Source organism: Gadus chalcogrammus, unplaced genomic scaffold (assembly GCF_026213295.1).
Source record: "Gadus chalcogrammus isolate NIFS_2021 unplaced genomic scaffold, NIFS_Gcha_1.0 GACHA090, whole genome shotgun sequence".
In the NCBI taxonomy this organism is placed as follows: domain Eukaryota; kingdom Metazoa; phylum Chordata; class Actinopteri; order Gadiformes; family Gadidae; genus Gadus; species Gadus chalcogrammus.
Genome location: NW_026613525.1, coordinates 68,538 through 80,000, shown reverse-complemented (window position 1 = coordinate 80,000; position 11,463 = coordinate 68,538). Strand labels below are relative to the sequence as shown.

Genomic DNA, 11,463 nt, shown 5'->3' with positions numbered 1-11,463 from the left:
ATATCAACAACAAACATCTCTCCTTGGATCCAGGCTGCTCTTCTTCTTTTTGTGATCGCTCCCTCTTCTTCTTCAGCCCCCTCCCCTGACCTCACTTCCTGCTGGTTGGATGGACTTTCCATCTCAATAGTGAGTGTGTGATGTGATGAATCAAACAGACACTTACACTTCTTTAGAGCTGGTTTCAGCCTCCACACTCCACCGTGCTCCACACTGGGGGGGAAACAAAGTGAGAGCAGCATGTTGAAACATTCACCTTCATCATCTGCCGTCTTATCACGTTCTACAAAACATGAGTTACAGCTGCCTCTTCAAACCACTTCATCTAGCAGCGGCATGATCCTCGTAGGAGACTTTGTCCCTGAGTGGTGAGCTGTCCTCTCCATACCTGAGAGTGTCCAGTCTCCAGCGTGGATCCTCCAGTCCAGCAGAGAGCAGCGCAGCTCCAGAGTCTCCTGGGTGATTGTAGCTCAGGTCCAGCTCTCTCAGATGGGAGGGGTTGGAGCTCAGAGCTGAGGCCAGAGTAGCACAGCCTTCCTGTGTGACCAGGCAGCCAGACAAGCTACACACACACACACACACACACACACACACACACACACACACACACACACACACACACACACACACGTAAAATTCTGTGTTTTTCCAGTCTGCCAACCACTTAGTGAACGTCCTACTCCAAACACAAGTGGCGTTGCCATGATGACGTAGAAGGTCCTTTTATGAAGCACATCCTGGTCCATTGAAGGGACCATATTTGTGGATAAAGAATTAGCAATTAAGATAATGAGTACTGGATATTAGGGATGTGAACGGTTACAAAAAAGTGTTAACGTTTACACGACCCCTACTTTTTCGTGTACACGGTTAACCGTTTCTTTATTAATTAATGAAGCTTTAATTTTATTTTAAAGTGGACCGCAGTCGCGCTATAGGGGGATTATTTGTTTATCAACACGGCGGAAGCGCGAGCAGAATGATCGCAAAAAGAACATTTGTTTGACCGGTTGCCACGGTTATCTCCGTGTGGTTCATTTGCAGTTGTGGTGTTAATTAGGATGTTGTCCGCTTACTGTTACATTAAACTGTAATCAGAAAAAGCGGTTATATGCTATAGACCCTATAGTATTGCTGGCATAAAGGCTGGAAGAAATTTAAATGATAAATATGTACACTTTATGTTGAAAGTATAGACCGTCGCTATTCCCATTGAAACGAAATCAATTTTTAATAAACTAACACAACCACTCACACTCGTGTTATATTGCTTAAAGCTGTTATTGCAGTGTTTTTCATTGATTTTGCGTTGGTCACTAATAGCAATGAATGCCCTCTGAGTCGGATTTGGTGAAAAAAATATACAAATATTCATGACATGCAAATGTCTCACCTCTGATTGGCTAACAGCACTGTCCATCACTGTAATAAACCCAATTAAACTTCCAGAGCGACGAGAGCGAGAGAGCGAGAGAGTGAGAGAGAGAGAGCGAGAGAGAGAGAGCGAGAGCGAGAGAGAGAGAGAGAGAGAGGCCACGTCTCCGCGACCGTGACCACGGCACTCCCGCGACTCCCGCCGTGCCCCGTGAACGAATGAATGAATGGCCCGGGAACCACGGGCACCGCGGCCCGGGCAACTTGGGCACCACGAAAAAAGATCGCGCACAGAGGCCTAATTAGGCCCATATATTTTGTACTTGAAATGCAATGTTTTTTCACCCAAGAATTTAGAAAACCATGAAAGTTTAAAAGAATCCCGTTCCCAGCGCCCCCCCCCCTAGGTTGTGCGAACGCCCCCATTGAGAAACCATGCTATAGACCCTAGAGAATCTTTGGTATTAAGGCTGAGACAAATATCGAATTATAAATATGTAAACTTTATGTTGAAAGTATGGACCGTCGCGATTCCCATTGAAACAATGGTTTCAATGGGAATCAACGGTTTTTCGTTTAATTATTTTTCCTAAATAGTTATGATTTACTAACCGGTTACACGTGTACACGTGTGCCCGTGCACACCCCTACTGGATATATTAAGCTTTAAAATACGTTTTTGCAAGTTTCAAATCATTTTTTTTATATCTTTCCAGAGACCCTGTAAAATGTTTCTGTTGAGGCTTTCAGGGGGTCTGAGGTGTCCAACTAGGGGTAAGACCCTCCAAAGACCCCCTGTACTCCCCCCTGCTCTAAACTATCACCGTCACGTATACGGGGGACAGTGGGGGGGCAATATTATTATACTTTGAGCTCGTTTTTATTTTTATAATTGAAAGGTTGCAGGCATATGGATGTATTAGAATATCCACCTAAACAACAAGGTCTTGCATCTCCAATGATACAAAATCATGGATGCAGTCATCACAGGTACTGAGTTATAAGCTGGGTTATATAACTGTCCTCTGATGTGGAACTTGTGGTGTAACTGTTTGACCATTGGGTAAAATGGACCTGAGAGTCTCCAGTGTACAGTGTGGACTCCCCAGTCCAGCAGAGAGCAGCTTCACTCCTGAATCCTGCAGATCATTGGTACTCAGGTCCAGCTCTCTCAGACTAGAGGAGTTGGAGCTGAGAAATGCGGCTAGAGCTTCACAGCATCTCTCTGACAGATGACAGCCATTCATCCTACACACATACAATTAAAATCAACATGTTAGGAAGAGTGATACATTTCTTATTTGAAATTTGTCATAAGACATGTTTTATTAGTTTAACGAAATTTCAATACAGTAGTTCTTTAAAATATGACTTTCCTAGAGGTCAGATAACTAAAGATTTAAAATAACTCCTGAAAATGCGAATAAAAGAGGCAGTTCTGAATTCCGGTATGCTAACGGTGCATAGTGAACCAATTCCTCTGAATCGTTAGCATGCCTGCTTAACGATTCCGCTTATCGGTTCCGGCCATTGTATTGTTGCAGTATTTTGTATATTATGTATTGCATTGTCATACATGTTATTACTTCATCTAAAGCGATGTTTTGTATATAATTAGAAGTTTTATTCCAATATGATGTATATTGTGTCGTGAGGAGAATAAATATCATAGGGATCAGGAACACACTTTGCGAGCACGAGACCTAAAGGTGCGGCCACACTGAACGCGTTACGTGCGTAGGATTAGACCTAACCTGCTGCTTCATCATTGTGTGTCACAAAAATAGTTCAACACGCCTTACGTGCCTACGGAGCTAGATGAGCCCGCCCAAAACTTATTTTCCCCCGCTCCTTTTCTTTTGCTCCACAAACATGGCTGAGATCACCACCATCGCTGCGCTGAACTTGTTGTGGGAGTTTGAGGAGAGCAGGAAACCCAAACGCCGTCGTGTTTGGGAGCATGACATCCTCCGTAGGCGCTCACAGCTGGGTGAGTTTCACCACCTCCTCCAGGAACTCCGCCTGGATGACGGCCGGTTCCAGACGTATTTTCAGTTGACTGGGGCCATGTTGGATGACCTGCTGACCCGGGTTGGTGCCAGGATCTACCGTCAGGACACCAAGTACAGGCGCTCCATATCAGCTGTGGAGCGCCTGTCCTCCGTCTCTCTGCCAGTGACGTCGGGTCAAGCTCAATGCTGATTGGCTATCGCGGCTGAGCGTCATGCGTAGGAGCGTAAAAAGTTAATTTTTTTGAACTCCGCTCGTGGGTGTGTTGGGCGCGTTATTTAGGTGCGTAAAACGCGTCTAACACACCTAACGTGCTGCTTTAGCGCGTTTAACGCATCTACACGTCTAAACCAATGGTTCCCGATGCAAAGATGTGCATTTACTAAAGCCTCTAACGCGCGTAACGCGTTCAGTGTGGCCGTACCTTTAGACAGCATTTGTGCGCTTGGGGGTGTCAGTTGCGTGCTGCTTCAATTTACCTGCACACTTTTATGGATATTAATCTGTTAAACGTCTCCTGATATTGAACCTTGTGGTGTAACTGTTTGACCTGAGAGTTTCCAGTGTACAGTGGGGACTCCCCAGTCCAGCAGAGAGCAGCTTCACTCCTGAATCTTGCAGATCATTGTCACTCAGGTCCAGCTCTCTCAGACTGGAGGACTTTGAGCTGAGAACTGAGGCCAGAGCTTCACAGTATCTCTCCGACAGATGGCAGATATTCAGCCTGCACAATATACACCATATGTTAGGAAGTGTGATTAAAATCACCTATATCTTTTACTTTAAACTTAATGAAGGACGTGTGTATCAACCAATAACGTTATATCAGCCAATAACTTAATAGTTTAAATGTAATAAAGCCAATAACGTAATAATTTGAATGTAATAAAGCCAATAACGTAATAACTTGCCAACAATGTAATACAATTGTTGAGCCAATAACGTAATAACTTTTCGCCAATAATCAAATAACTTATTACGTTATTGGCTGCTTGCATTAAAAAAATATTTTTTTTTAAATAATAACTGAGCCAATAACGTAATAATTGAGGTATAACTTCATTTTATTTTCAATTCCTGGATAGAAACTCTCAAACATGAGAGTTTGAATTTGGATTTGGACAAAGCACTGAACAAGAGCACCTTAATTTCGTTGTGTAAATACACTGTATTTAACCCAATGACAAATAAAGATTCTATTCTATTCTATTTATATTAAACTCTTAGGGTTCCGTTATAGAACTCTGTGCATCCAACTCTGTGACCATGCAGACAATTCGACGGAGTTGTGAGCTGCAAGATTCAATAATAAGGCTTAGTGTGACTGTTTCTCTACAGAAATTGAAAATAAAATAAAGTGATATCTCATTTATTACATTATTGGCTCAGTTATTAAGTGTTCAAAGGATTTATTTTATACAAGGCCAATAACGTAATAACCAGCCAATAACAAACTGTTATACATTATTGGCAAAAAGTTATTACATTATTGGCTCAACAACTTTATCACACGATTGGCAAGTTATTACGTTATTGGCTTTATTACTGGGGTGTCATAAATATTTGGCCTGTTAAGCCCTTTGAGATAATGGTGATTAAGGGCTATACAAATAAAATTGAATTGAAATGAATTATATTTAAATTATTATGTTATTGGCAGTTATTACGTGAATGAGCTTTATTTGTTGCTGCAACGTGTTTTAAGCTTTAATAAAATATGTTTTATTAATTGAACTACTTTCGATCCTTAAATGTTCATTTAATAATCGTAGTAACTATTACTTTTAACATAATTAAGTTATTGTCTTTATCTTTATTAGAAAAGTGGGTTAGTGGGTTTATTGTAATACTTGTTATTAGTGAACCTACAGATATGTTTTGTTAGTTATAACTTATATATTTATATTAACTTATATATTTTATATTTTTTTATAACTTATATATTCTACTATCAGGTATATTGTGTTGTGTTTTGTTATACTTTATTATGAGTGAACCTACAGAGATGTTTTGGAGACTTTGACCACTGGCAGCAGCCTCAGAAGACCCTCCTCTGAAGCTGAGTATTTCTTCAGGTCAAACACGTCCTCTTCTGATGTCAGTAAGATGAAGACCAGAGCTGACCACTGAGCAGGAGAGAAAGATTGTGTGGAGAGTCTTCCTGATCTCAGGTACCATTGGATCTCCCCCACTAGAGAACGGTCGTTCAGCTCATTCAGACAGTGGAACAGATTGATGCTTCTCTCTGGAGAGAGATCTCCACCTATCTTCTCCTTGATGTAAGACACTGTTTCCTTTATGGTTTGTGAGCCCCTTCCTGTCTGTCCCAGCAGACCTCGCAGCACATTCTGATTGGTCTCCAGAGAGAGGCCCAGGAGGAAGCGGAGGAACAAATCCAGGTGTCCGTTCTCACTCTGTAAAGCCTTGTTCACAGCACTCTTGTAGAAGAGGATGAGTTTATCTTCAACGGAGGTTGGCTGTTCTTCTGTGAGCAGATTGACCCCAGTGTTGATAAAGGACCAGAAGACATAAAGGGCAGCCAGAAACTCCTGGATGCTCAGATGGACAAAGCAGAACACCTTGTCCTGGTACAGCCAACACTCCTCTTTAAAGATCTCGGTGAACACTCCTGAGTACACTGAGGCTGCTCTGATATCGATGTCACACTCTGCCATATCTGCCTCGTAGAAGATGAGGTTGCCACTCTCCAGCTGGTTAAAAGCAAGTTTTCCAAGGGAAACAATGATCTCCCTGCTCTCTGAACTCCAGTCTGGATCTGTTTCAGCCCTCCCATGGAACTTCCTGTCCCCCTCTATGGACTGAACCCTCAGGAAGTGGCTGTACATCTGAGTCACGGTCTTGGGCATCTCTTCGATCTGGGATTTTTTGAAGAGGTCCTCCAGAACTGAAGCAGTGATCCAACAGAAGACTGGGATGTGACACATGATGTGGAGGCTTCGTGATTTCTTGACGTGGGAGATGATTGTGCTGGCCAGCGTCTCCTCTCTGAATCTCTTCCTGAAGTACTCCTCCTTCTGTTGGTCGGTGAACCCCCTCACCTCTGTCACCATGTCAACACACTCAGCAGGGATCTGATTGGCTGCAGCAGGGCGTGTGGTTATCCAAATGCGAGCAGAGGGAAGCAGGTGGCCCCTGATGAGGTTGGTCAGCAGCACGTCCACCGAGGTGGACTTTGTGACATCATTCCATATCTTGTTGTTCTGGAAGTCCAGAGGAAGTCGACACTCATCCAGACCATCCAAGATGAAGACAACTTGGAACCGGTCGTATCTGCAGATCCCTGATTCTTTGGTCTCAATAAAGAAGTGATGAAGAAGTTCCACCAAGCTAAAGTGATCCCCTTTCAGTAAATTCAGCTCTCTGAAAGTGAGGAGAAATGTGAAGTGTATGTCCTGGTGGGTTTTGCCTTCAGCCCAGTCCAGAGTGAACTTGTGTGTTAAGACGGTTTTACCAATGCCGGCCACTCCAGTTGTCATCAATGTTCTTATTGGTTGATCGTTTCCAGTTAAGGGTTTAAAGATGTCTTCCCACTTGATTGGCGTTTCTTCCTTGGCTGGTTTCCTCTTAGCTGTTTCAATCAGTCTGACCTCATGTTCCTTGTTGACCTCTCCACTGCCTCTCTCTGTGATGAAGATCTCTGTGTAGAAGTCGTTCAGATATGTTCGCTGTCCTGCTTTAGCGATTCCCTCAAACACACACCTGAACTTCTTCTTCAAATTAGACTTGATTTTATTTTGGCAATCGACAGCAGCAGATCCTAAATGAGAAAACAACAGATCACAGAGAAGTAAGTCGCTTTGGATAAAAGCGTCTGCTAAATGCCCTAATTGTAATTGTAACATCAGTAAGTGGATGGTGATCAGTGGAACCAGGTCAATATTTCCTGTTAAATTATCAACTTCATGATATTTAGTGGCTTCATTACTTGTGGTCGGAAAAGCTTGTTGTGAAGGACTAAGTTACAGATTCAAATTGGTGAGGAATATTATTTCAAGAGCAATATGATTGGTCTAATGATAGTAATAATGATAGTGAACAAGTGATTTGCTATGCTGATACAACAAGACAGGGTTTCATCACTTTCACTAAGTTGTTCAGCAGTATAATGTTTAATATGAATGTGGCTTCATAACTTGTGGTGGGAGAAGCTGGTCGTGACAAAGACTGCATGTTACAGATTCAAAATGTTTAGGACTTTTAGTTTTTTCCACAGCAATATGATTGGTCTAATGATAATAATAATGATAGTAAATTGGTGCAAAATAACAAGATAGTGTTGCATCTCTTCCACAGAGTTATTCTGTTGATCTGCAATTTATGTTTAATTGTATTACTAATAATATTAATAATAATTACAATTGAATAAGATTTTATTTTAAGGCGCCTTTCATGACACCCAAGGTGGATACGAGGGGAACCCACAGTAGGGGGTCATTACAGCGAGAAGGCCAGTGGGAACACATGTGTTTTGAGGAGGCATTTCAATGTTGTCAGGGGGTCTCCTTCAGTACAGCTCAGAGCCCTAGCACCCACGGTGCTGAGAGCCCTAGCACCCACGGTGCTGAGAGCCCTAGCACCCAAGGTGATCAGAGCCCTAGCACCCACGGTGCTGTGAGCCCTAGCACCCACGGTGCTGAGAGCCCTAGCACCCACGGTGCTACGAGCCCTAGCACCCACGGTGCTGTGAGCCCTAGCACCCACGGTGCTGAGAGCCCTAGCACCCACAGTGCTGAGAGCCCTAGCACCCACGGTGCTGAGGCGGGAGGTGGGGACGGTGAAGACCAGCTGAGGATGATGAAGGGAGCGGCAGGGCCTGTCCTCCTGGAGGAGGTCGGGGAGATAAGTGGGGGCCACGTTGTGCAGGGCTTTGTCGGTGAGCAGAAGGGTTTTAAGGTCATCTGGTGTTGACAGGGAGCCAGTGTAGTTGGACGAGAATGGGGGTGATGTGGTCGGGGGATTTGGTGCTGGTAATGATGATGTTTAACATTCTTTAACCTTAGACCCCCACCATTACCCTACATATCCGGATCAAACCATTTAACCTGATACCCCACAACAACCCTACATACTGGATCAAACCATTTAACCCCAAAGAGGAAAGATTGTCTCCACATTGAAGTTTGAAATGTATAAGTCTCACATTATGTCAATTAGTCTGAACAGAACAAATATAATCTCCTACTGCTCTTCAAAATGTATATTTCTTCTCTGTTTTCAAGACAAGAGTCTCTTACCGCTCAACAGTTTGTCGGCCAGTCCTTTCTGGTTCATGTCTATCAAGCAGAGCATTGTGATGTCCTCCACTCCCTTTATGGCGCGCCTCCTCTGCTCCTCCTTCTTACCATCCTCCTCCTCCTCCTCCACTCTCTGACCCTCTGGGCATTGTGGGTAATCTGAGAAGAGATCCTTCCAGAGATTCTTCAGCTCCTTGTCTAGAAAAGCGTGGGCGTTCTCCTCAGCCCTCTGGAACAGAACAAACATCAAGGAGAACTTAACTCTGAACTCACTGAGGACATAAGAAGCATCTGTCCTGGATTTAGGTCCCGCTGGACAAGAGATGCTTTCTAATGTTCATGGAGAGCTGAAGTCAAAAGTCTTGGTGGACATTTACAAACCTTGATCAGCTCTGTTTGATGCTGCTGTAGAGACTGAGCACTGGTAACCTTTGACCTCTTCTGGTGTCTGTGGGGAACACACACACACACACAAACACACACACATACACACACACACAAGCACCCACACACACACATACACACAATTATATTTAGAGACTGATAACAACCAACTGGTCTGTTTTCATCGTCTGTTTGAAACTCCTACCTCTCCTCTCTGGAGGGGCGTCCATCTTTAAGGTCAGGAGGATGATGCATAGAGTGGTCACTCTTCATGGAGACACAGCTGGGTCCAGGGGAGTCTGCTCTCTCCTGCTGGACTCTTCTAGAAAAACAAGAACCAGTATTTATGGACGTTTGATGGAAGCTGTATCTTTATGATCACTGATAAATCCTCACCTCTTCTCAATAGACTGATTTCCATCTTTAAAGGTAACAGGTATATCCATAGACTGGTCACTCTTCATGGAGACACAGCTGGGTCCAGGGGAATCAGCTCTCTGCTGCTTCTCTGGGCTTCAACACGGACATGCACACGCACACACACACACACACACACACACACACACACACACACACACACACACACACACACACACACACACACACACACACACACACACACACACACACACACACACACACAGCTTTTACTCAGACTAATGATGGAGTCATGATGCAACACTGCTGAGCTCTGAGATGTTCAACAGTCACAGACAGAGAGATCCTCTTCTTACCTCTTAGCTTTGCTCCGGCGGCCATGTTCCTCAGACAGAGTGGTCTTAGAGGTAGGACCCCCCTCCGCTATCTCCTCATCCATAGTAGACTGGAGACCTGGACACAAACACAACTCATATTGTTTCTACTGCCACTCGGCATTGGTTCACTCTCTGTTTTTTTAAATGATGTCCAACCAGTTGGACCACTTCCCCTCCCAGTTCATACTCCTCCCAGACTCTGCTTTTATGTGAGCTGTGTATTCCGCTCACAGGGGGCTGTTGTCTCTTTTAACTTTGGACAAGAGGCAGGGTCTCTCCTAGACGCAGATTTATAGGCCTCCTCATTCACAGACGTTTCTAATATACTCTTTAATAACGTATCATCATTCAACACAGAAGGTCTCAAAACGCTCCAAAATGTGTCTGATAAGATCAAGTTCACCGTGCGGATATCATACCAACTGCTCCCTGTGCTGGTTAAACCGCTCTGAAGGCAGGACCATATATGGACTTCCTCATCGGGTATGACATCACAACCAGATCTGTGAGGCAGGCCCACAGAGAACAAGACCCGGTAAGAGAAGTAGTTTAAACACCTTCACAAAGCAAGATGGCCGTCTTGCTGTCTAAATAATGTTATCATAATACTGCCCTACAAATATAACAGCTGTACATTCTGTCCTAAGTACCTTTAAAGTCACCCAAGGACACAAGGAGACACAAGAAGAAAAATACATTATTAACGTCAACCTGACACTTGACTCCAGGCAAGATGGTTCAGGGTTCGATCCCCAATGCCTACAGACTAACAGGTATCATTCTACAGAGCAGGAATCTTAAAATGATCAACCTACTGATAAGATTCAAAGTTATTCATATTTATGATCTATCATAGATAAGAGTGGACTACAGTATCTTAGTCTTCTTCTTACAGTGTAAAGTGAGCCACACCAAACAATCCGACTCATAACAAGGAAATGGTGAACCAACCAGTTGGACCAGTTTCCCTCCCAGCTCATACTCCTCCCAGACTAACCTCTTATAGAGGTTAGTCTGGGATGAATAGTAATCACTGTTTTAAATATGAAGAATGGACAGAGAGCTCTGAGCTCTGTACACTCTGAGTACAGAATACTCAGAGTACGCAGAGTGGACAGAGTACTCAGAGTGCACAGAGTACTCAGAGTGGAAAGAGTACTCGGATGGGTCAGAGTACTCGGATGGGTCAGAGTACTCAGAGTTCACACACATACACACAAAAGAAAAAAAGTCACAAACGGTCTACTCTCCTGCAGTCTGTGATTCAATCAACTCCAGCGGTAGTAAAGTGGATAATTTTGCTAGGTCCGTTTTGAAACCCTTGAAAAGGTGCACTGCAGCACCATCTGCTGGTGAGAGGATGACAGTGGGATGGGCTGAGCTGAAGAACACGAACCAGTCGTCACCAGTGAGTTCTGTGTTGAGCGGGTCGCGGCAGTGTTAATTCACCTTGAAGGTCATGTCCTTCACATACGAGTGATGCTCTCAGATATAGAGTAGGCCTACACTACTGCAGATTGATGCAGGCCCACAGAGATCAAGACCCAGTACAAGATGACGTTTAGACACCTTCACTAACAAAGATGGCCGTCTTCCTGTTGAAATAATGTAATCATAATACCCCACCACAAATATAACCACTGTCCATTCTATCCTCAGTGCCTTTAAAGTTACCACAGGACCTG

General features: G+C 43.8%; 1 protein-coding gene across 1 annotated transcript in view; it reads right to left on the bottom strand.

Moving 5' to 3' along the window:
• LOC130378611 (NLR family CARD domain-containing protein 3-like) overlaps positions 1 to 10,760 on the bottom strand; it is an 11,569-nt gene extending 809 nt beyond the window's left edge. Inside the window, exons 1-10 of the mRNA XM_056585325.1 lie at positions 9,758 to 10,760; positions 9,420 to 9,536; positions 9,229 to 9,345; positions 9,021 to 9,087; positions 8,640 to 8,868; positions 5,400 to 7,162; positions 3,935 to 4,152; positions 2,449 to 2,622; positions 389 to 562; positions 167 to 213 (exon numbers count right to left, since the gene is read on the bottom strand). Of these exons, the coding sequence (XP_056441300.1) occupies positions 167 to 213; positions 389 to 562; positions 2,449 to 2,622; positions 3,935 to 4,152; positions 5,400 to 7,162; positions 8,640 to 8,868; positions 9,021 to 9,087; positions 9,229 to 9,345; positions 9,420 to 9,536; positions 9,758 to 9,840 (2,989 nt within the window). The 5' untranslated portion in view covers positions 9,841 to 10,760. The remainder of the gene's footprint in view (positions 1 to 166; positions 214 to 388; positions 563 to 2,448; positions 2,623 to 3,934; positions 4,153 to 5,399; positions 7,163 to 8,639; positions 8,869 to 9,020; positions 9,088 to 9,228; positions 9,346 to 9,419; positions 9,537 to 9,757) is intronic.
• Positions 10,761 to 11,463: the final 703 nt, after the last annotated feature.